This window comes from Podarcis muralis, chromosome 10 (assembly GCF_964188315.1).
Source record: "Podarcis muralis chromosome 10, rPodMur119.hap1.1, whole genome shotgun sequence".
NCBI classification, from domain to species: Eukaryota; Metazoa; Chordata; class Lepidosauria; order Squamata; family Lacertidae; genus Podarcis; species Podarcis muralis.
In genome coordinates this window covers 73,370,128-73,396,076 of record NC_135664.1, presented here as the reverse complement: position 1 = coordinate 73,396,076, position 25,949 = coordinate 73,370,128, and the positions used below count along the sequence as shown (strand labels likewise).

Below are 25,949 nucleotides of genomic sequence, written 5' to 3'. Positions count from 1 at the left end.
ATTATCTCGAACTGGGAAACTCCTGTCTAATCTGCTCTGTGTCTGTGTCTCTCCCTGCTTCTGAGACCACTGGAAACGAGGGGGGCCGTTTCTCCCCCTCCATCTCTTCTTCTGAGGAAAGCTGATCTCCTTGAGAATGGATTCCCCAATATTCGGCTTCAGACCATTCCCTGATAAAACACATTGCCCTGTGTCGTTCCAGCCTCTTGCCTCCCTTGCTCCCTTCTGCTGGTACGTGTACCTGTGTGCTGTATTTCTTTAAATGAAGGTAATGTCTCACAATAGTGAGAATAATTTTAGATATAAAGTACCTTTTGACAGGGACGCGGGTGGCGCTGTGGGTTAAACCATAGGTCCGTGGTTTGAATCCCCGTGACAGGGTGATCTCCGATTACTCGGTCCTTGCTCCTGCTAACCTAGCAGTTCGAAAGCATGTCAAAGTGCAAGTAGATAAATAGGTACCGCTCAGGTGGGAAGGTAAACGGTGTTTCCGTGTGCTGTTCTGGTTCGCCAGAAGGGGCTTAGTCATGCTGGCCACATGACCCGGAAGCTGTACGCCGGCTCCCTCGGCCAGCAAAGCGAGATGAGCGCCGCAACCCCAGAGTTGGTCACGACTGGACCTAATGGTCAGGGGTCCCTTTACCTTTACCTTACCTTTTGATAGAGAAGGGGAGAGGGTGAATATGGATTGCTGGTGATGGGTGAGGATTAGGGCTGGGCGATATATTGATATCTTATCCAATGCTGGTTTCTAGACCATATCCCAATAACCTTTGAAAAACAATTGATATGTCAATACAATGCGAATCACAGTGTGTATTTTGGGATGTGCCTGGAAGCAGCCGGCAGAAAGCTTTGCTTCATGAAGTCCCTGCAGATGCCGAGTTCCTGACTTCCCTCACAGACGACAGGAAGCGAAAGACACACATCCATTGCTCTGTCTCCTTCCAGCCTCTTTCCTCCCTTGCTCCCTTCTGCCGGATTGTGTGCCTGACTTAGATATCTTGTGTGCTGTATTTTTTCCCTGCTGAAACTGGATTTGCTCTCACGTGCTAAGTTTTGTGCCTCTCTGGGGACCCAGTGAGAACTGTAGGCTTTGAAAGCTCAGTAAACTATTACTGAAGAAGTCCTGCTGCCCCTGTGTGTGTTGTTGTCCTCAGCGTGGGAATTGCTCTGCATGTGGCCCCTACCCTGCTGATACTCAGCTCATGCCCTGGAGTTGCTCTACTCAAGCATGCAAGACGGGTGCATCTGTGTGTGACTGGTTTTTGCACCAAACTCTCTCACCCCCACCACCGCATGATCTCCAAACACTGCTTCTTCACCAGAACTTCATCCCTGCCCACTGCACATTCTGAAGAAAACTTAAGATACTGCAATATATGTTCAGTTTCTGTTAATTGGTTCTCGTGGGAAACTTGCAGATTCTAGCTTCGCACAATTAACTCAGGGCAGTGTCAATTTACTCTTGGCAGAAAGCCCAGGTCTGCTTGACCTAGAAACTACTCACTCTGATTGGTTAACGACCAGCACTCTGCTCTGTTATCAAGGGATTGCTAGCTCAGTTTGAGTTGAGGTGTTGTTAGGAGTAGAAGTGCTGTGTATGGTTTTGAGAGAGAGAAAGAGAGGATTTATTTTGCTTTTATTTGTATGCAGAAACTCTGCTGGTTTTATTTTTCCTTCTTTTAATAAATCCTGTAAATAGTTCTTCTGAGTCTAGCTGACTAGTCATTACCGCCGCAACTAGCTTCTTCGCTGTGCAGGAAAACTCTGCTACATTTGGGCTAAAGCCAATAGGGCTATGCCTGACACTCCAAAGTTCCATGAGGTTATGGGCATTGTGCTGCCAGCCTGAGTTGCGGTGGTGTCAGCATCAACGGCGTTGGTTCCAGTAGTTCCAGAAGTTGTTGTTCCTGTTGGTGCAGCAGATGGACACTGGCTGGTTCCTGACTGTTGTGAGCTGGTGACGCAGTGGACACAAGGACAACAGCTGCAGCGTGTGAGTGCTGGGTGCTGTGGTTCCTGTTTTCTCTCTCGGTGGTCGTGAGTAGCTGGTTCCGGGTTCCAGGGACATCGCTCTCAAGATGGCCTCACAACCAGTTCAGATGGCTTTTGAGCGTCTGAATGACTCCAATTACTTGCTGTGGTCGGAACGCATGCAGGCAGTGCTGCAGAGGGATCGTCTCTGGCAAGTGGTGAGTAAGTTTCCTGCGAAGCCTGATGATGAAGACCTCGATAAAGACCAAAGAGCAAGGGCCACAATTGTCTTGGGGCTGGAAGATTCCCAGTTGCCGTATGTGAGGGGAATCAAGACAGCTAGAGGTGTGTGGCAAGCACTTAAAGAACTCCATGTGCGTGAGACAGCGGTTTCCAAGCTGTTCATTCGCAAGGCATTGTACAAGGCAATGTTACAGCCTGGGGTTACAATGCAGGAACACCTACACAGTTTACAGTTAAAGTTTACTGCGCTACAGGAAAGAGACTGTGCGTTAGACCAGCAGGAGAAGGTGGCTATTATTTTGAGTTCTCTCCCGGAAAGCTGGGATACTTTAGTTTTGTCTCTAGAAGGCATACAGGAGCATGATTTATCAGTCAGTTACGTTACTGGGCGTTTGATTGAAGAATGGCAGAAGAGGCAAGAAAGGTCGGTGGCTGCAGAGGCTTCTACAGGTGGGCGGTTTGGAAGGAGTTCTCATGCCGTGCCAGAGGTGACACAAAAGCAGCGTACCGGTGAGGAGTCAGCGTTTGCTGTTAGGCGTTGTTTCCGATGTGGGTCTTCAGCGCATCTAAAACGACAATGTCCGGAGTTGGTCAAGTCTCAGTTGCCGGTGCAGGAGCAGATACGAGATCAGCAGCAGCGTAAAAAGAAATTCTTCAAACAAAAACAGTCGGCTCAGCTGGTGACCGGCGAGGTCAAGATTGCTGATGAGAAACAAGCGGTCTGGGTGGTCGATTCAGGAGCATCTCGCCACATCGTAAATTCAGATGAATTGTTTGTTTCCAAGAACTCAGCACAGCGCAGCCAGGTGGCTCTAGCAGACGGAAGTACTTCCGATGTGATTTCGGGGGGTGCAGTTTTTGTTCCTTGTCTTCGTGAATGTCTGCAAAATGTACTGTGTGTGCCTTCATTAAGGAGCAATCTGATGTCTGTAGATTGTTTGCTAAAAGCTGGGTTTAAAGTGCATTTTGAAGGAGACAGTTGCATGATTAAGAAGGCTGGTGAGATTTTAGGCACTGCTAAGTCAGAGGGAGGCTTGTTTTGGCTTAAAGCAGGATCTCAAGTTGCAGCAGTAGTCAGTCAATCTCAGCCTGCAGTGAATAACAAAGCTATACATGACAACTGTGTGCACTTATTGCATAGGAAAATGGGGCATGCTTGCTGGAAAAGTGTACTAAAAATGTCTGAATTGGCTGATGGGGGTGATTTAAAGAGCTGTAACAAGTACCTTGATTGTAATGTGTGTAAGAAGGTTAAAACCCACAGAGTCTCTTACCCCAGAAGTGACAGAGTTAGTGAGGCACCGCTACAGCTGGTTCACATGGACGTAATTGGTCCATTTGCTGTAAGCAGGGGTGGATCGCGCTTTTCACTAACAATTGTGGATGACGCCACGCGTTACTCTTGGGTTTTTCCCATGAAGAATAAGGGTGATGTGTTCACTAAGTTTAAAGGCTGGGTGGCATCTGTGGAAAGATTTCTGTCCATTAAACTCAAAAGGATTCAGACGGACAGAGGTGGCGAATTTATGTCAAATGCCTTTAAAGATTGGTTACAAAAGCGTGGCATTGGGCATAGAAAAACGAACGTTTTTTCCCCAGAGGAGAATGGCGTTGCAGAGCGAAAAAACAGATCTTTACAAGATATGATGTTTGCCATGCTTGATGATGCTGATTTGCCCATGTCTTATTGGGGGGAGAGCATGCTCACCGCGTGTTATCTCCAAAACAGGCTCTTTCATCAAACAATAGGTACAACCCCGTACTTTAAATTGTTTCAGAAAAAAACCAAAATTGACCATTTGCATGTGTTTGGATCAAAAGCCTGGGTATTAATTCCGAAACAAATGAGGAAGAAGGGAGATCCTAAGACCAAACAGTTAGTGTTTGTGGGTTACCAGGAGCTGGGAAAAGGTTTCCGCTTTGCTGAAGGGACAAATGGCATTGTGATCTCCAGGAATGCCAGTTTTTGTGAACATAGTGGCTGGGAGAGACTACATGCCAATACTGAGGTTTGGTTTGAACCTTCCCAGGAGCTTTATGACTCTGAAGGTAGACACAGAGAATCAGAGTCTGAGGGGGAGGAAAGTTCAGATAAGAGCTCTCAAGAAAGTGGAGTTAGCCAAAGACCAGTTGCTATGCAACAAAAGAGAGGTCGTAGTTCTGAGGAGGAAAGTGGGTCAGAAGAAAAATTTTCTCCCAGAAGATCTAAAAGACAAAACAAAGGAGTGCCTCCGGTGCGTTTTTCTCCAGATACTGCAAATGTGTTTAGTGTAATTGCAGAGCCCAAAAGTTTTCAGGATGTGTTAAAGTTACCAAAAGAGGAGGCAGAGCTCTGGAAACAGGCAATGGAGGAAGAGATGTCCTCTCTGAATGAGCACAAGGTTTTTACACCAGTAGCAGCGCCTGAGGGGGCAAAGATTGTAGGCTGCAGGTGGGTGTACAAACTTAAACCTCTGGTGACAGGAGAGTACAAATACAAAGCTCGTTTAGTGGCTCAAGGATACTCTCAGAGGCCTGGAAAAGATTATGACGAGACTTTTTCCCCTACTGCTAAGGGGGACAGTGTAAGGCTGATTTTAACGCTTGGAGCAAAGAGAAAACTCCTGTTAAACCATTTTGACATTCAGACTGCATATTTACATGCATCAATATCAGAAGACCTGTATCTAGCCGAACCGCCTGGTTATGAGACAGGTTCCAATAGAGTGTTGAAATTAAACAAAGCTCTATATGGTCTCAAACAGGCTGCAAGATCTTGGAACAAATGTTTCCATGAGGCCTTAGTGTCATTTGGTTTCAAGCAGAGTACAGCTGACAATTGTGTTTATGTACGTGGTACAGGCAGTGATCAAGAGTTTTGTCTGATTTATGTAGATGATGTTTTGTATGCCTGCAAAACAGATAAACAAACTAAGAGGTTTGCCAAGCAATTGTCCAGTAAGTTTAAAGTGAAAGACTTAGGCCCGGTTAGGACATATCTAGGGTTGGAAGTGTGCTGGGCCCAAGATGGCAGCTGCCTAATTAGTCAGCAGAACAAAGTTAAACAACTACTGACTACATACAGGATGCAGGATTGCAAAGGGGCAGCGGTGCCTATGGATCCAGGTTTCATAAAAACACTTCATATAGATGAGTCCTGAATTTGAACATCCTGATGTATATCACTCTGTAATTGGAAGTTTATTGTATCTAGCACAGTGGTCCAGACCTGATATTAGCTACGCAGTAGGCATATTAAGTAGATTGGTCTCAAAACCCACACTAAATGCCTGGAAAGGGGTAAAACAAGTTCTGAGGTACCTCAAACAGACAATTGGCTATATGTTACAATTAAATTCTTCAGAGGATGAAATGTTGAGTTGCTACTGTGATAGTGATTGGGGAAATTTGCCGGATAGAAAATCTGTCACAGGACTAGTCATAATGGTCGGTGGAGCTTTAATCAGCTGGCGGTCACGCAAGCAAGACGTTGTAAGTGTGTCATCAACGGAATCAGAGTACGCCGCATTGAGTGAATTGTGCAACGAGGTGATTTATTTCAAGCATTTGTTAGCAGATTTAAATGTAAATTGTGGAGAACCAGTACAAGTTTACATTGATAATCAAGCTTGTATAACCTTAAGTAAAACAGAGGGTTTCAAATCGCGTTCCAAACATATCTCTGTAAAATACCAAAATGTACATTGCTGTGTACAAGACAATGTAATCACCTGTACTTATGTATCAAGTGAAGAAAATGTAGCAGATGTGTTAACTAAACCATTGGCAAAGATAAAGAACAAGCAAATGTGCAAGGGTTTAGGTTAGCTGGAAAAATAATCTCCTACATAGGTGTATTTGATGTTAATTGTTCAGCAGAATCTGTGAGGGGGTGTTCAGTTTCTGTTAATTGGTTCTCGTGGGAAACTTGCAGATTCTAGCTTCGCACAATTAACTCAGGGCAGTGTCAATTTACTCTTGGCAGAAAGCCCAGGTCTGCTTGACCTAGAAACTACTCACTCTGATTGGTTAACGACCAGCACTCTGCTCTGTTATCAAGGGATTGCTAGCTCAGTTTGAGTTGAGGTGTTGTTAGGAGTAGAAGTGCTGTGTATGGTTTTGAGAGAGAGAAAGAGAGGATTTATTTTGCTTTTATTTGTATGCAGAAACTCTGCTGGTTTTATTTTTCCTTCTTTTAATAAATCCTGTAAATAGTTCTTCTGAGTCTAGCTGACTAGTCATTACCGCCGCAACTAGCTTCTTCGCTGTGCAGGAAAACTCTGCTACGTTTGGGCTAAAGCCAATAGGGCTATGCCTGACACTCCAAAGTTCCATGAATATAATGGGAGATAGTCCCCCAAGCCTTATTGCAAGAGGGAGAATGAGGAGCTGCAGGTACCCAACAGAACATTAAAAATACAGAGATTGAGGTCAACAGACAGCGAAGCGAAGCCTACTCCAAGGGAAGCCCTTCAGCTTCCAGCCTGTCTGCTCCCAGAAGCACTGAAGGAGACTTGCCATTTGGGGATGGCAGAGCTGAATGGAAGCTGGCAAGGAAGCCCCACAATCGCTCCTGCCAGAGGAATAGGGTCACTCATGTCTATACGCAAAGCTGATTGACAGGAAGGAACTCCTCCCCACCCTTGTCACATGCAGCTGGGCTCACTTGCCAGAGCCACCTCGAAAGACTGACTAGAATTCCCATTGATGTACTGTCTATGGAAAAGGAGGCGGATTCTCTGTTATGTTTCTGTGATTGTTATTAAGAAAATGTATACATTATAGTCCCAAAAGTGTAAAGCCTTGCCTCTAACGTGGTCATGTTGATACCACAAACGTACTGTGTAATGCTTTGAATGTGCTACTGAAACAGACTTTGTAAAACTTTGTACAAAATACATGGAACAAAGTGTAACTGTTGCTGTCATGACAGACCCAGTATAGACAACTCCACACTGCCGTCTACTGGGTCTACAGTATATAAAAAAACACCCATTCATGACTAAGACACTTTTATTGAATAAACCATTCTTCAAACAAAGTAACAGCCCTTCACAAATAAAGACTGACTTCTCCCAGTAAGAGTTCCAATCTGACACAAAGATGGGAACATCTTGTGGGAATGTTCAGGGTGGCAGGAGAGGATATATTGTTTGTTAATATCCTTCCAAACTTGTGGCAGCAATTTCCTTTATGAAGCAGAGCGCATTCCCCTTTTTACATGCACAGCAGATAACTGGTTGCAGGCTCGTGTGAGCTTCTCACTATTATACAATTCAATCTGTCTCAGATTGACTTGTACTGCTTCTGATGGATCACATTCCACACATCTTAGCACAACAGTGGGAACTGTGAACGCCCATACATGCACTGCTTGTTGCTTCCAATGCTGTTTCCTCTGTCCATTCCTGCAGCATCACAAAAGGGACAGCCATTAACAGAATGGGTGCAGCCCAGACCCCAGCACCAAGTACTTTGCAAACACATGAATAATGTCACTATCACCATCCACTTCACAAACTAGCCTCACTTGTAACCTCACCCTGCGGCACCTCCTTCCTGACGTCCTCCATGACAGATCTACAAAGGCGGGAAACGGTGGGGTGGAAATTTATAAAAGTATGGTCTTTCTTTTGTTCAGAGTTCCCACCTTCCTCCTGCGTGAGTGGCTTCAGACCCTGCTGCAGAAGGTCTATTAATAAAAGATCAGGGGGGATGTGGGTGGCGCTGTGGTCTAAACCACAGAGCCTCATGGTCTTGCTGATCGGAAGGTTGGCAGTTTGAATTCCCGCGACGGGGTGAGCTCCCGTTGCTCTGCTCCGGCTCCTGCCAACCTAGCAGTCTGAAAGCACACCAGTGCAAGTAGAAAAATAGGTGGAGGGAAGGTAAACGGTGTTTCTGTGCGCTCTGGTTTCTGTCATGCACCAGAAGCGGTTTAGTCCTGCAGGCCACATGACCAGGAAGCTGTCTGTGGACAAACGCCAGTTCCCTCAGCCTGAAAGCGAGATGAGAACTGCAACCCCATAGTCATCTTTGACTGGAGTAAACCGTCCAGGGGTCCTTTACCTTTCTTACCTTAATAAAAGATCCAGCGTTACTTTGGTTGGTCTCTGTTAGTTTCTCTGACTTTTGGGAGACCGACTGTTTCCTAGACGGGCTCCTCGTGCATCCCGTAAGGAGAAGGAGCTATTTTACGATCTTTTCCACCATCATCCCTGACCACTGGTCTTGCTAGCTAGGGGTGATGGCAGCTGTAGTCCGAAAACAGCTGGAGACCCAAATTTGGGAAACCCTGTTCACCTTGAAGGAGAAAGGAGGGCTCACCTGCATCTGGAGGAATGCCAGGTAAGCCCTGCAGGATCAGGCCCAAGGGGCCCCTGTGCAAGGGCCACAGCTTCCCCACAAGTGAAGAAGCTGTAGGAAAGCAGGAGAGGCAGGAGGAGAGGGTGGGGGAGGAATAACTGAGAATGAACTTCTGGAGCCTGGGCAGCCCCCTCCCCGCCTGCTCCCTGAAGGTTTCCCAAGCCCCTCCCCTTTTCACTTCAAGGACTGGGGGACCTCAGCATCCCAGGGTTGCTTTGCTCCAGTGGGGGGAGGGAGAGCTATTTTGTTTGCTGAGGGCAGGAGTCACAATCCTGTCACATTGCGGGTGTCAGGCTTTTAGGGGTGAGGCTCAGGTGGGAAAGAGTTGAGAAGGAAAATATCCCGGGCTGCGGATTTACTCTGCTGCCCAGCTCCTCAGGGTGCCACTCCCCGGGGGTCCCTCCGGTCAGCAAAAGAAGGAGAATCCAGCCAAGTTAAAGAAGCAAACGGCGGTCAGTTGACCTGATCTTTATTTGTTGCAACAAGGTTCAAACACACCAAGAGTAGGAACCCCGAGAAGATGGTTGCATGGATTTTTAAGACCTCTCCCCATTTCCCACAATACATTTACACAATACATTTTTTTTGATGCATCACAGATTTGTCCCAAAGGAGGAGTCTTTGGCGTTCAGAAACGTGGACCCGTCACCCACCCCTGTCAACAACCCCAGTTTCTCACACCTTTTAACTACCCTCTTCCAATAAGAACCATAATAGTATTTATAGATCCCCCCAGCTGCAAGGCTCTCCTGGGCTTCTCCTTTGGAAGTATCAGGATCCTCCTCCTCCTCCTCCTGCAATCCGGCTTCTGTTCCGGGAATAAGGGGGGGGGGGTGAGCCTCCTCCCAAACTGCCAGCTTCTCCCGGAAGTGGAGCTTCTACGCCGGATTGCCGCTCAGCGCCATAGCTCTAAGGGCGCGCCCTTTCGGAAAGGGGAGGAGGGGCGGCAGGGGACCCCCTCCCGCAAACATCGATGTTGCAGGAAAGGAAATGAGAATCGGGATCGAGGACAAAGAGGTAAAGGGGTCGCGGGGGGGGGGGGGAGAGGGGAGAGAAGGACCCGGAGAGGGACTCCGCGCCAGCTCCCCAAAGCGCCTTCCGTGGCCCCCCCGGCAGGGCCTGGATCCCTGAACGTGCGCTGCGAAGGGGGCTTTCCTTGACAGGGGTGGACATGGGGCGCCCACCCACGGGGTCCCACGAGGACTCCCCGGCCCCGTTTCCCCCGCGCAGGCATCCCTGGGGCCCTGTGCGCTCCGCGCGGAGAGAGGCAGACCATGAAAGGGTTAACGGGCACGAAAGACGCCTAGATAGAGACCCCCCTGTCCCTCCCCATCTCGTCTTGGGGGTCCCCTCCGGATGGAGAGATGGGTCGCGCTTGGCGAGGGGTGAGCCGCGCCAAGGGGGCATCTGGCGCAGGGGAGACTCCGGGAGAGAGGGAGGGGGCCAAGGGTGGGGGGAGCCGGGGGGAGGAGGGAGGGGAGCATCCCTGGGGCTAGGAAGCGAAGCACTGGCGGGGGGGGGGGGGGAGGAAGACCAGTCTGTAGGGAGACATCTCCATCGTGCGCCCACGGGGAATCTCCGAAGGGGCTGGCTCGGCTTCTCCCTCCCACCCAAGAATCGACCCCCCCTTCAAGGCAACCAGAGAGGGATCCCTGGAAAGTGGGGGTCCTGTCCCCACCACCCCTATCAAATCCACCCCTTCCTTCCTGCAAGCTCCATCCTCTTCCCGCCCCATAAGCCCCTGCCCTGTCCAGACACAGTGATTCTGCAAAGTCCAACCACTGGTCCCCTGGAGAGGAGCGGAAATTACAAGAGGAAGAGAGGAGGGGAGAGGCCTTCTTAGAAGCGGCTCTTGGTTTCCTCAGTCCCACCCAGGAAGCAGCCAGAAACCTTTTCCTCTCTCTCAGGCTTCCATTTTTAAGTGTCTTTTCCACTGCCTGGTTCATTGAGGCTGAGGATAATGTACACCTGTCATCAGAAACAGGGGTGCAGAGTCCATGGAATGGCTCGCAGGATTGATATAGAAGTTGCACCTCAAAAGCATTTCTGTTCCTCTTATTTTTGGTAGGCAGTTTCAGAGTGACTGACAAGCTGAGATACAATCCTTCAGCATCTGATGATAGCAATTGCATGAACCTCCCCAGTCAAAGGACCCATTTTCATGGTAGACAGTGCCTGTCGCTGGAGGTTCTACATACAAGGTGTGCCTATACAGGCCAAAGACTGCCAGTATTAGCACAGGTGAGGTGTGTGACCTTCTCAAATTTATAGACTGTATGTGAATGAGAAGTTGTGGGTGGGATTACAGTTAATAGCATCCCTGTGATTTTCTCCCCTCATAACATTTCGTGAGCTCATATTGCAGAACGAATTCCAAAATAACTGCAAATAACCACAAGAAAATAATAATAATAATAATAATAATAATAATAATAATAATAATAATAATGTTTTTTTCCCTGCCCACCTGGCTGGGTTTCCCCAGCCACTCTGGGCAAATTACAGTACATATAAAAGACAGTAAAACATCAGACATTCAAAACCTCCCTATACAGGGCTGCCTTCAGCTGTCTTCTAAATGTCAGATAGTTGCCCATTTCCTTGCCATCTGCCTGCTTCCCTGTAACTTCGCTTCTCACGGGCGGTGGGGGGGTGAACCAGCAGAAGACCCTCGAAGGAGGACCTCAGTGTACGGACTGAGCGATGGGGGTGGAGACGTTCCTTCATGTCTGCATACCTGAGGCTGTTTAGGGCTTTAGGCTGCAGATCTTCCTCCTCCACAATGATCTCCAGAGCAAGTCCAACATACAATTAGCAGAGTAGGGAAAAACGCTCAGACAGCAAAAAATTCCTTCAGCAGATAAATTTGTTCCTGAAGGCATAACAGGAATCTATGCCTGAAAAATGCATCCACGGCAATTTAAAGGTCAGCACCAACAATGTGAAATGTGCTCAGAAATGTACTGGGAGTCAGTGACTATCCTTTAGGACTGGTGTTCTGTTGTCTCAGCGGCTGCTCCCATTCTGTTGTCTAGCTGCCACATTCTGGATTAGTTGCAGTTTAGGAGTCACCTTCAAAGGTAGCCCCATGTAGCACATGGCAGTAGTCCAAGTGGGAGATCACCAGAGCATGCACCACTCTGGGGAGACAGTCTGCGGGCATGGAGAGTCTCATCCTGCGTACCAGAAGGAGCTGGCAGACAGCTGCCCTGGACACAGAATTGACCTGTGCCTCCATGGACAGTTGTGAGTCCAAAATGACCCCCAGGCTGTGCACCTGGTCCTTTTGGGGCAACAGTTATGAACTGGAGAAATAGAGGGCCAATTAATGGAAAGGGGGGCAGGGGACCCCCCAAAAGAACATTGATGTTGCACGAAAGGAAATGAGAATCGGGAGCGAGGACAAAGAGGTAAAAGGGTCGCGGGGGGGGGGGGTAGAGGGGAGAAAAGGATCCAGAGAACCCCTCCAGCTCTCCTGGCAGGGCCTGGATCCCTATGTACTGTGAAGGGGGCTCCTTGGCAGGGGTGGACATGGGGCCCACCCACGGGGTCCCACGAGGACTCCCTGGCCCCGTTTCCCCCGTGCAGGCATCCCTGGGGCCCTGTGCTCTCCGCACGGAGAGAGGCAGACCATGAAAGGGTTAACGGGTGCGAGAAATGCCTAGATAGAGACCCCCTGTCCCTCCCCATCTCGTCTTGGGGGCCCCTCTGGATGGAGAGATGGGTCGCGCATGGCAAGGGGGCCTCTGGGTGCAGGGGAGACTCCGGGAGAAAGGGAGGGGGCCACAAGTGGGGGGAGCCGCGGGGAGGACGGAGGGGAGCATCCCTGGGGCAAGGAAGCGAAGCACCGGCGGGGGGGGGGGGGAGGAGACCAGTCTGTAGGGAGACTTCTCCATCGGGCACCCACAAGGAGTCTCCCGAGGGGTCGCCTTGGCTTCTCCCTCGGAAGTGGCTCTCTGTTTCCGCAATCCCACCCAGGAAGCAGCCAGAAACCTTTTCCTCTCTCTCAGGCTTCCATCTTTAAGTATCTCTTCTCTGCATGGTTCACTGAGGATGAAGAAGATGTACACCTGTTGTCAGGAGCAGGTGCAGAGTCCATGGAATGGCTCTCAGGATTGATATAGACGTCAAAAGCATTTTTGTTCCTCTTATTCTTTGTAGGCAGTGTCAGAGTGACTGACAAGCTGAGATACAACCCATCAGAATCCGATGACAGCAACTGCATGAATCTTTCCAGTCAAAGGACCCATTTTCATGATAGACAGTGCCTGTGACTGGAGGCTCTACATACAAGGTGTGCCTATGCAGGCCAAAGACTGCAAGTATTAGCACAGGTGAGGTGTGTGACCTTCCCAAATTTACAGACTGTATGCGAATGAGAGTTTGTGGGTGGGATTATCGTTTACAATTTTCTGCACCCATAACATTTTGTGATCTGATTTCGCAGTACGAATTCCAAAATAACTGCAAAAAATCACAAGATGATAAGAATGATTGTAGCATTTATACACTGTAGTCCATCTGCATATGTATATGTAGTCCATCTGGTTGGGCTTCCCCAGCCACTCTGGGCAGCTTCCAGTACACATAAAAGACAGTAAAACATCAAACATTAAAAACCTCCCCATACAGGTCTACCTTCTGCTATCTTCTAAATGTCAGATAGTTGCCCATTTCCTTGACCTCTGAAGGGAGGGCGTTCCACAGGGTGGGTGCCACCACCCAGAAGGCCCTCTGCCTGGTTCCCTGTACCCTCACTTCTTGTAGGGAGGGAACCAGCAGAAGACCCTCAGAGGAGGACCTCAGTGTTCAAAGTGAAGGATGGGGGTGGAGACACTCCTTCAGGTCTACAGGGCCAAGGTTGTTTAGGGCTTTAGGTCACAGATCTTGCTCCTCCATAACGATCTCCAAGACCGACATATAGTTAGCAGAGTAGGAAAAAACACTCGGAGGCAGCAAAAAATTCATTCAGCAGAGAAATTTAGTACTGAAGGCCAAAGCTAGCAAAAACTTAACTTACAGTAAAACCCTAACTTGGTATATCAAAACAGCACTCATGTAAGAAACACACAAGCAGAGTAGAGAATTGCAGATTAGGAAGTGGGAACAGGCGCCTTTCAATACTGTGAGTTATAAAAAATTCCATGTCAGAGTAACCTTGGGACTGGATACCAAGCCTGGCTCACTCCAGTTTAAACCAGCTTCTTCTGGTTCCCAGAAACAAGGAATGTTCAGCATAACCTCATAACCACTGATCCCACCACCTGCTCTCAGCAGAAAGGAAACTCCCTTGTCAGCTAAAATGTTCCAGCTAGAGAAAACACCACTTTGAATCACACAGAGTAAAACCACCAGAACCTTCTTGAACCAATAGACTAGGAATGATGTGTATACATTAGATCAACACTTTTCTTTTTCTGAAAAATGCAGCCAGGACACTTAAAGGTCAGTACCAACAGTGTGAATTGTGCTTGGAAACACACTGGAAGCCAGGGAAGATACTTTAGGACCAATGATATGTGGTCTTGGCGGCAGCTCCCAGTTACTAGTCCAGCTGCCGCATTCTGGATTAGTTGCAGTTTTTGGGTCACCTTCAAAGGTAGCACCATGTAGAGCACATGGCAGTGGTCCAAGCAGGAGATAACCAGAGCATGCACCACTTTTGTGAGACCGTGTGCAGGCTGGTAGGGTCTGCCTGCCACCTGTCCCACAGGGACAGTGCTTCCGTCTTGTCAGGATTCAACCTCAATCTGTTAGCCACGATCTATCCTCAAACCACCTACAGGCACCAACACAGGGCATTCACTGGTTCATCTTCACTGGTTCCAATTTAAAAGAGAAGAGCTGGATATCATCCACATGCGTGTGAACACCAGCCAAAACTCCCCCAGCGGCTTCATATAGATATTAAAAAGCATGGGGAGAGGACAGAGCCCTGAGGCACCCCACAAGTGAGCACCCAGGGGCCTGAACACTCATCCCCCAACACCACTTTCTGGACATGGCCCAGGAGGAAGGAGGGGAACCACTGCACAGCAGTGCCCCCAGCTCCCCTAGAGGGTCCAGAAGGATACCATGGTCAAAGGTCTCCAAAGCAGAGATCCACCAGAACCAGGAAAGAGCTTTGCCCTTGGACTCTAGCCTATTGGAGATCATCAACCAGCGCAACCAGGGTAGTTTCTGTCGTATGATGAGGCCTGAATCCCAATTGGAAGGATAATGGTGGCAGAAGCTTTTCTGGTCCTGCACCCCCAAAAGCTCCAAGCACAAGACTTTCATTAGCTTTGAAGGGGCCATCGGATACTTGGTGGTCTTTTCTACAAAAGACAAATATTCTGAATACTTTTTAATTGATGTATGATATAAACAGCACTTCTGTTTTACATATTCCACATTGGAGAGATTTTGTTACACAGGTCTGAGTTCATCGCTGCCCCCGAAACTGCTGTGTTAGCAGTCCTGCCAGCCTGGACAGTGTGTTTGGGGGTTCAGGGCTGCCTAGACAACAAGAGCCCCTTCTCAGCCTGGCTTATATGGTCCCAAGGAAATCAGAGAAGTACGTTCGGCACCAACTTGGCTGCAGGAGTGACTGGAAGGAGGTGTGCAGGACACCATCCAACCCTCTTAGAGACTTTTCTTTTCCTGAAGAAAACCAGGCAGCGAAGGTTTAGGACTACAGTTTTCCTTCTTGAGGACCTCGCTTTCCAGGTTGACGAGCCCCATCTGCCCTTCACTTTCCTCCACAGCAGGGGCAGAATCTGCCTTCTTGACTGTGGGATTCACTGTTGTTCTCCTCCTCTCCATCCACCAGGGCCTGCCTTCACCTGCAGCAGAATTCCCCGACCCATCAAGGATTTGAAACCCATCAGCTATCCTCACCTGGTTTAGCCGGCCGGTGGAACCGTTCCTGGGCTTGTGGCCCCTATTCTATCCTGACAGCTTCTGGAAGCCACAGGTGAGAACTGAGTGCAGGTTGGGGACCATTGATGGATAGATTACCCCATAAGGAGCATGACATGACCCCCACCAAAGGAACTAATGCTCTCCTAACACCCCAAGTCATTGTATAATTATGATATTTGAGACAGAACCGGAATAAATTTGTCTCTAGAAATAACACATCTTCAGGCCATAAATAAATTAATACTACTTATCCAAGGTACTACATATTCCACTAAGTACAGTTTATCTATTTGCCTTGAATATCTACTTTAAAGTGTCATTTTAGGATAGTTCTGTAACAGAAGACGGGCACGAGATCAGACAGCACATTTTTTAAAAAATCATGCTGCTTTATTAACATTGATTGAGGATTATGAAAGTTGCTAATGAATTACTATCATTTGATGACATTGCAACTTCATTTCCTAAAAATCGGGAACATGGGTAGGAGGTGAAGGAATGTAGGAGACGTTGAAATAGGAGAAGGTGCTAATGGAGATTGATGTGTTCTCTTTCCCTTAGTTCTGGAAACCCAAACAGGATTCCCTTTCATCCCACTCTGAAGAAGGAGATGGAGAAGACAGTCAAAACTCCAGTGAATGGGGCACCTTTCATTTCTTTAGGAATAGAAATGAAAATGTGTGAAATGTGGGATATGCTTCATTGAATGAGCACACATAGTTCACATCAACGACCTCCAACAGGGGAGAAACCATTTAAAGGTATGGAGTGCGGAAAGAGCTTCATTCAGAGTGAACACCTCAATATACATCAATGGACTCACACAGAGGAGAAACCATTTAAATGCCTGGAGTGTGGAAAGAGCTTCAGTACCAGTGGAAACCTTAGAACACATCAACTGATTCACACAGGGGCGAAACCATATAAATGTATGGAGTGTGGAAAGAGCTTCAGTCAGAGTGGACACCTCAATATACATCAACGGACTCACACAGGGGAGAAACCATTTAAATGCATGGAGTGCGGAAAGAGCTTTAGTGAGAATGGAAAACTTAAAACACATCAACGGACTCACACAGGGGAGAAACCATTTAAATGTATGGAGTGCGGAAAGATCTTCAGTAAGAATGGAAACCTTAGAACACATCAACGGACTCACACAGGGGAGAAATCATATAAATGTACGGAATGTGGAAAGAGCTTCAGTCAGAATGGAGATCTTCGAAAACATCAACGAACTCACACGGGGGAGAAACCATTTAAATGCATGGAGTGCGGAAAGAGCTTTAGTTTCAATGCAACCCTTAGAATTCATCAACGGACTCACACAGGGGAGAAACCATTTAAATGCCTGGAGTGCGGAAAGTGCTTCAGTGAGAATGGAGACCTTAGAAAACATCAACGGATTCACACGGGGGAGAAACCATTTAAATGCATGGAGTGCGGAAAGTGCTTCAGTCAGAGTGCACACTTCAATATACATCAACGGACTCACACGGGGGAGAAACCATTTAAATGCATGGAGTGCGGAAAGAGCTTCAGTCAGAATGGAAATCTTAGAAAACATCAGCAGACACACAGGGGAGAAACTGTTTAAATGTATGGACTGTGAAAAGGCGAAAGATTTATACGATCTGAAGAGAAATGACTGGCAGAATCTGAGACCAGGGAGAAGAGTCGGTGGAAGAAGATTGGAAGAAATTCAAAGACTATTTACCGAAATATTGCAAAATTAATGAGTGTTAAAATGATGTTGGATTGAAATATAGGGGTTTTTAGTTATAATGCTATAAAGGAATTTGAAAAATGGATTAATAGGTAAAAAATTTATGTGATATTATTTTAAGATTATAGATTACAGATTAAGTTAAATAAAGAGGGAAAGGATTTGCTGAACTAATAAAATGAATTGGAATACAAAAAAGGGAGGCGTGAGGAGGTCCGGGAAATAAGTAAAAGAAAGTTAAGTAATGGAAAGAATGGATTGTTTTTAAACATTTTTATTTTGTATTTTCTTTTTTCTGTTTTCATTTTGTATAAATTGGAAAATTTTAATAAATATCTCTTAATAAATAAATGAATGAATGAATGGACTGTGGAAGGAGCTCCAGTCAGAGTGGAACCCTTGATTTATGCGAACAAACTCACACAAAGCACAAATCTTATAAATATCAGGAAAGTAGATAGAGGTTCAGTCTTGGTGGAAATTCTAAATCAACCGATTCACGGACAGGAAGTACCTTTGGAGTTGAAACCCTACAAACCATCAACAGACTCAAAGAGGAGAAGCAGTTTAAATGAAAAGATTGCAAAAAGTGCTTTATTTACAATGGAGTGTATAAGGAAAATCCAGAGACTCTCTGATGGAGTACTGTGTCCAGTTCTGGGCACCACAGTTCAAGAAGGACACTGACAAACTGGAACGTGTCCAGAGGAGGGCAACCAAAATGATCTAAGGCCTGGAAACGATGCCTTATGAGGAACGGCTAAGGGAGCTGGGCATGTTTAGCCTGGAGAAGAGGAGGTTAAGGGGTGATATGATAGCCATGTTCAAATATATAAAAGGATGTCACATAGAGGATGGAGAAAGGTTGTTTTCTGCTGCTCCAGAGAAGCGGACACGGAGCAATGGAGCCAAACTACAAGAAAGAAGATTCCACCTAAACATTAGGAAGAACTTCCTGACAGTAAGAGCTGTTCGACAGTGGAATTTGCTGCCAAGGAGTGTGGTGGAGTCTCCTTTTTTGGAGGTTTTTAAGCAGAGGCTTGACAGCCATATGTCGGGAGTGCTCTGATGGTGTTTCCTGCTTGGCAGGGGGTTGGACTCGAAGGCCCTTGTGGTCTCTTCCAACTCTATGATTCTATGTAAGAACCCATTTTGATGTATGGAGTGTTGGAGGTCTTCCTCTCAGAGTCCACTCTTTTCTTCACAGAAATGAACTCAGGAGGAAATCTGTCTTTAACACATGTTGTGTATGTGAAGTTCTGGTTTTTTATGTGTAAAACTCTATCGTAATAAAATATTGAAGGCAATGTCAAACAATGTGATTATGATCTAAGATGTAAAGTACCTTTTGATAGAGAAGAGGTGAGGGTTTATCTGGATTGCTCGTGGTCAGTGAGGATTGTGGCTGGGCGATATATTGTCATACTGGTTTCTAGACCACATCATGATAACCTTTCAAAAACAATTGATATGGCAACACACCAAGAATCACAGTGTGTGTTTCCAGGATGCTCATTTGCCTGGAAGCAGCCGGCAGAAAGCTTTGCTTCGTGAAGCCCCTGAATATGCTGAGTTGCTGACTTCTCTCCCAGACGACAGGAAGCGAAAGACACACCTCCATTGCCCTGTGTCCTTCCAGCCTCTTTCCTCCCTTGCTCCCTTCTGCTGGTTTGTGTGCCTGACATAGATATCCTGTGTGCTGTATTTGTTTACTGCTGAAACTGCTGTACTCAAGCATGAAAAATTGGTGCATATGTGTGTGACTGGTTTTTGTACCAAACTTTCTCACCCCCACCACGTGTGATCTCCAAACACTGCTTCTTCACTAGAACCTCTCCCTGTCTCCTACACATTCAGAAGAAAACTTAAAATACTGTAATTTAATGGGAGATTTCCCCCCAAGCCTTATTGCAAGAGAGGGAAGGAGGGGCTGCAGGTACCAGGGAAGTCTCCTGATGGGTCCCATCTTCACTCATGAACCCCATGGGGCAACCCCAGATCTACTGCTTATTCTGGGATTTGGGGATAGTACTTTTCCATAGTCCCAGAAGTTATTAATCTTCCAGCCAGAGGACCAGTGTGCATATTATTATCATACTTATTTTACTGATGTTGCTGCTTTTGCTATCATGGACTGGCTGGGTGAAAAGGGGGGGGGGAGGCAGCAGCTGGGGAACCCCCAAGGGAAGAAGGCTCGGATCCCGGGTCTTGTATGCCCCCTAAGTCTATCAAAACTCCTAGGTCTGTTCAATAAAAGACTAATTTGGTGTTAGGGGGGGGGACCCAGGTGCGAGGCTGCTCAGCCCCCCAGCTCATCAGGCAGAGCCCGTGGGTCCCTGCGGAATAAAGGAAGGAGTCCGGCCACCAACCGGAGCAAATAGCTGTAGATCAAAGTTTATTGCGCAACAGGTCGAAAGAAGAATTGAACCCCGAGGATGGGGTGACAAGGACTTTTCAAAGTTTCTATCTTATCCCAGCATGCAGTCCGTGGAGCATCATCGCTACATCAGGAGGTGAAAAAACCTATCTGAGGATGTACAAATTCCAGCGCGCTTTAGTTCTGGGCTGCTTCACCCCTTGCATGAATTTTACCTGGGTGTCGGGGCTGTGTGTGCAAAAGCCAAAGCCCCATTTTTCCCCTTAACACAGGAGTCACAGAGTCCAAGCCGCTGCTCAACGTGCACCAGTACCTAAAACACGGACGGATCTAATCTCGTGGCGTGGGGTGGGGGAGGGAGGGATTTTGCAATGTAAACATTTTGGGGTGCGAGACCCCACTTTGCGAGTGGATTGCCGGGATCAGCCCCTCCCCCGCTCTCTTGATCCCCAGAAGAAAGAAGGGAGGCGGAAACCTTCCTCTCCCCACCCCCATTCCTCCCCTCCCCTCCCGGCACATCCTTCTCTCACCCCGCCCCCACTACCCCAAATCCCGCCCCCTACGTTTCACCTCCTCCTCCTCTTCCTCTTCCTCGCCATCCGACTTCTGTTCTGGGAGGGGGGAGGGGGAAAGAGCCCCCTCCCAAATTGCCTGCTTCTTCCCTCAAGTGGAGCTTCTGCGCCGGATTCGGGCTCTGCGCCGCAGCTCTAGGGGCGCGCGCTTTCGGAAAGGGAAGGAGGGGCGGCAGGTAAATCCCCCCCACCCACGTGGATGTTGCAGGAAAGGAAAGGAGAATCGCGAGCGAGGACAAAGAGGTAAAGGGGTCGCGGGGGGAGGCGGGAGAAGGATCCAGAGACTCCCTCCAGCTCCCCAAAGCGCCTGTATTGCATCTGGATCCCTGCACGCGTTCTGCGAAGGGGTTTTCCTTGGACCCATAGGAAGCCCACCCAGGGGATCCCAACGAAGCCCCCTCACCCCATTTCCCCGCGCAGGCATCCCTGGGACTCTGTGGGTTCCGTGCGGAGAGAGGTGGGCCATGAAAGGGTTAACGGGCGTGAGGGACGCTTGGATAGAGACCCCCCTGTCCTCCTCTGCTCGTCTTAGTGGTCCCCTCCGAACGGAGAGACGGGGGGCGCAGGGCGTGGGGTGAGCCACGCCAAGGGGGGCCTCTGGGTGCAGGGGAGACTCTGGGACAGAGGGAGGGAGTCGAGGAAGTGGGGAGGGGCGTATCCCTGGGGCAGGGAAGGGCAGCAATTGGGGGGGGGAGAGCTAGGAAGACCAGACTTTGGGGAGACGTCTCCGTGGTGGGGCCTGCAGGGATTCTCTGGAGGGGCCGCCTTGGCTTCTCCCTCCCACCCAAGAATCGGCCACCCCTTCAAGGCGACCAGAGAGGGATGCCTGGAAAGTGGGGGGTTGTGTCCCCCCACCCCTTCCTTCCTGCAATCTCTATCCTCTTCCTACCCATAAGCCCCTGCCCTGCCCGGACTGTTGCATGAATTCATGTATAGGTTGGGGGGGTTGCCCCTCCAGCAGATATCATGCACATGCAGCCCACTACCCAAATCAGCACCATCACTTTTCTGATTTGTCCCCACAAAGCACTTCATCACAGTTTCTTCCTATCTATTCAAAGGGCCTTTGCTGCACGATACCAAATGTAGGAATTCACTGATAAATGTCTCTATGTACTGGCTCACTGGGGAAACTTCAGAAATTCATCTAGACATGTGAGCTCAGCTACTCAGCAGCCCCTCTGCCTGAGGGATAATCCCTGGCCTCCTGATACCTGAGTGCCAGACAGGTAGCCATTCCAGAAGACAAAAGGGTGTGATTAACTTGGTTGGGAAACAGGTCAGGGAGGACAATGGATTGCTGGCCGGGGGGGGGGGGGGGTGGGGGTGGGGTGGGGCAAAGGCCAAAGAAAAGAGGCCGCCCCCTTTGTCCCAACCCCCTTTTTGTTTTCTTCCTTCCAGGATCAGGATCCTCAGGAGCGTGTCCTGGCAGCCGGATTAAGGTAAGTTCTGGCATGATTGGAAGGGGCATGGCCCCACCCACCAGGCTAAGCCATAATTTTATGGCTTTTCTTTCTGGGCAGCAGGCCAGCTAGGCCGTGGGGGTGGCCTTCTTGTTTTTTGTGGCAGCGGGGGGGGGGCATGGCTCCCCTGACAACGCCATCCAGCCGGCCATTTCCTTTCTTGTTGGGTGTGTGTGTGTGTGCGTAAGTCAGGCCGCATGTTACTCATGTTGTTTTGCACTCCCCCCCCCCCCCCCGCCTGTTCCGCTCTGGCTACTGACGCACTTCTGCTCCTAGCAGGGAAATGTAAATATCTCTTTTGTTACACTTGATGGGTGTTTGGTGGAGGGCAAGGAGAACCATGGGGCAGGGTCCAGGATGCTCAGATTACTGCCACCAGACCTCCCCTTTCATGATGTAAACATGATGTATTAGTGATGTAGTTTGGGGGCTGTAACATTGGGATTAGCATCTAATAAAAGTTTGGGTTCTCTTCTGTTCGGGGCTTCCATCTTGTTCCACCTGGTGGCAGGTGGGAGTCCTATCGTGACAGTATTCAATAAAGACCAAGGCTACTGGCTGCTGTTTTGATTTGGTATTCTGGCTGGTGTCCTTGTTTTTTGTCCAGAGGGGCCCTCAGATTTCTCCGTTAACAAGACACAACTTCCTTCCTACAAGCTCCACCCAATTCCCACCCCATAAGCCCCTGACCTGTCCAGATGATGATGATGATGATGATGATGATGATGATGATGATAATAATAATAATAATAATAATAATAATAATAATTTATATCCCACCCTCCTAGCCGAAGCTGGCTCAGAGCGGCTAACAACAATAAAAGTAACACAGTTTACATAAAATCACAATCAATTAATTAAAAAGCATTCTAAAATCAATTCATTCTAGTATCAATTCAAAATCAAATTAATGGCAGATACAGCAGTTCTGCCAAGTCCAACCATTAGTCCGCCTGGAAAGGACAGGAAAACCCGGAAAACCCCCGAGAGAAAGTGGGGGGGGGGGGCTTCTCAGAAGTGACTCCTTGTTTCCTCAGTCCCACCCAGGAAGCACCCAGAAACCTTTTCCTCTCTCTCAGGTTTCCATCTTAAAGTGTCTCTTCCACTACCTGGTTCATTGATTACTTTTTGTAGGCTCAATAGGCAGTTTCAGAGTGACTGACAAGCTGAGATAGAAGCCATCATCATCCAATGATATCCATTGCATGAATCTTCCCAGTCAAAGGACCCATTTTCATGATAGACAGTCCCTGTGGCTGGAGGCTCTACTCACAGGGTGTGCCTATACAGGCCAAAGACTGCCAGTATTAGCACAGGTGAGGTGTGTGACGCCCCCCCCCCCCCAATTTACAATCTTTGTGTGAATGAGAGTTTGTGGGTGGGATTATTGTTTACGGCAACCCTGTTGCTCCCACAAGAGAGCAGCCAGGGGAAAGAACACTCATCCCCCAACACCAATTTCTGGACATGGCTCAGGAGGAAGGAGGGAAACCACTGCATAGCAGGGCCCCCAGCTCCCCTAGAGGGTCCAGAAGGATACCATGGTCAAAGGTCTCCAAAGCCGCTGAGAGATCCATCAGAACCAGGAAACAGCGCAACCAGGGCAATTTCAGTCCCATGATGAGGCCTGAATCCCAATTGGAAGGATAATGGTGGCAGAAGCTTTCCTGGTCCTGCAACCCCAAAAGCTCCAGGCACAAGACTTTCATTAGCTTTGAAGGGGCCATCGGATACTTGGTGGTCTTTTCTTCAAAAGACAAATATTCTGAATACTTTTTAATTGATGCATGATATAAACAGCACTTCTGTTTTACATATTCCACATTGGAGAGACTTTGATACACAGGTCTGAGTTCATCGCTCCCCCTGAAACTGCTGTGTTAGCAGCACTGGCTGGACAGTGTGTTTGGGGGTTCAGGGCTGCCTAGACAACAAGAGCCCCTTCTCAGCCTGGCTTATATGGTCCCAAGGAAAGCAGAGCAGTACGTCAGGCACCAGCTTGGCTGCAGGAGTGGCTGGAAGGAGGTGTGCAGGGCACCATCCAACCGTCTTAGAGAGTCCACTCTGGATTTGTGTAGGTTTTCCTCCACAGCTTTTACTTCTCCTGAAGATAACTCAAGAGGCAATGAAGGTTTAGGACCAAAGTTTTCCTTCTCAATGGTCTCCCTTCCCGGGTTGACGATCCCATCTGCCCTTCACTTTCCTCTGCAGAATGGGCAGAATCTGCCTTCTTGACTGTGGGATTCACTGTTGTTGTCATCCTCTCACCCACCAGGGCCTGCCGTCACCGGCAGCAGAATTCCCCAACCCACCAAGGATTTGAGACCCATCAGGTATCCTCACCTGGTTTAGCAGGCCGGTTGAAGCCGTTCCTGGGATTGCGGCCCATTTTGCATGCTGACAGCTTCTGGAAGCCACAGGTGAGAGCTGAGTGCAGGGTGGGGACCAATGGTGGGTGGGGACCAATGGTGGATAAATTACCCCCACCAAAGGTACTACCGCTCCCCTAACACCCCAAGACATCCTATAACTATGATATTTATTTTTAAAATGATATTTATTAATATTTCACAAACAATAAAAACAAAATCCAACATTTAAACGTTTAAACATTTAAACTACAAAAACAAGACAAATAAAAATACACAGTAGAAAAACAGTTGATAAAAGAAAGGTAGAAAGAAAGAAAAAAGTAAAAGATGAAGAGTAAGAAGAGAAAAAGCCACAAAACAAAGCTAAAAATGAATTAATATTTTCAAATCTTATGTTTTCTTCACTAATTTCTTGACCTCCTCACACCTCCCATTTTGTATTCCAGTTCAAATATTAAATTCAGCAAATCCTTACCCTCTAGCATTTTATCCTTACTCCATATATTAACCTATTATTGTAAATATCCATTTCCAATTATCATTCCCTATTTACATTTTCTTAAGCATCTCTTTACCAGTACCACTTATTTTCAATCAGACGTCATTTCAACATTCCTTAATTTTACAGTGCTTCTGCAGGTAATCTTTAAACTTCTTCCAATCTTCCTCCACCGACTCTTCTCCCTGGTCACGGATTCTGCCGGTCATCTCTGCCAATTCCATGTAGTCCATGACCTTCATCTGCCAGTCTTCCAGTGTGGGTAGCTCCTGTGTCTTCCAATATTTCGCGATGAGTAATCTTGCTGCTGCTGTTGCGTACATAAAGAAAGTTCTATCCTTCTTTAACACCAATTGGCCGACAATGCCCAGGAGAAAGGCCTCTGGTTTCTTCAGGAAGGTATACTTAAATACCTTTTTCAATTCATTATATATCATTTCCCAGAGAGCCTTAATCCTTGGGCACGTCCACCAAAGGTGAAAGAATGTACCCTCAGTTTCTTTACACTTCCAACATTTATTATCGGGCAAATGGTAAATTTTTGCAAGCTTGACTGGTGTCATGTACCACCTATAAATCATTTTCATAATATTCTCTCTAAGGACATTACATGCCGTGAATTTCATACTCGTGGTCCACAACTGTTCCCAGTCAGCAAACATAATGTTATGACCAACGTCCTGTGCCCATTTAATCATAGCCGATTTAACCGTTTCATCCTGAGTATTCCATTTTAACAGCAAGTTATACATTCTTGATAGTATCTTAGTATTAAGGTCTAACAATTCTGTTTCCAACTTTGATTTTTCCACCTGGAAGCCGATTTTTTGGTCTAAATTGTATACCTCTCTTATTTGAAAATAATGTAACCAATCTCGCACTCTATCTTTTAGTTTCTCAAAACTCTGCAATTTCAATTTGTCTCCTTCTTGCTCTAAAATCTCCCAATATTTTGGCCACTTGGCCTCCATATTGAGGTTTTTTTTTGAGCTTTTGCCTCCATTGGTGACAACCACCTTGGGGTTTTGTTTTCAAGTAAGTCTTTGTATCGTGTCCAGACATTAAACAATGCTTTCCTGACAATATGGTTCTTAAATGCCTTATGTGCTTTAACCTTGTCATACCACAAGTATGCATGCCACCCAAAAACATTTATTGAAACCTTCTAAATCCAAAATGTCTGTGTTCTCAAGAAGCAGCCAGTCCTTCAGCCAGCAGAAAGCTGCTGATTCATAATAGAGTTTAAGGTCTGGCAGGGCAAATCCCTCTCTTTCTTTTACATCTGTTAATATTTTAAATTTTATTCTGGGTTTCTTGCCCTGCCAGACAAATTTAGAGATGTCTCTCTGCCACTTCTTGAAACAGTCCATTTTACCCAAAATTTGTAACGATTGGAACAAAAAGAGCATTCTTGGCAATACATTCATCTTAATAACAGCAATTCGGCCCAACAAGGAAAGCTTCAAATTTGACCA

General features: G+C 47.5%; 1 protein-coding gene across 6 annotated transcripts in view; it reads left to right on the top strand.

The window, feature by feature from the left end:
* LOC114605986 (uncharacterized) overlaps positions 1–25,949 on the top strand; it is a 71,786-nt gene that overhangs the window by 37,165 nt on the left and 8,672 nt on the right. Inside the window, exons 3-5 of one of the 6 annotated variants that reach the window (XR_013394475.1) lie at positions 12,724–12,901; positions 15,374–15,517; positions 16,027–16,176. Coding sequence is in view for 4 of the 6 variants with exons in the window: in XM_077935461.1 (XP_077791587.1) it covers positions 16,172–17,062 (891 nt within the window). In the remaining 2 variants the exon portion in view is untranslated. Of the gene's footprint in view, positions 1–12,723; positions 12,902–15,373; positions 15,518–16,026; positions 18,514–25,949 lie in introns of those variants that run through there. The other 5 variants (XR_013394474.1, XM_077935461.1, XM_077935462.1 and 2 more) reach the window with 5 other exon arrangements.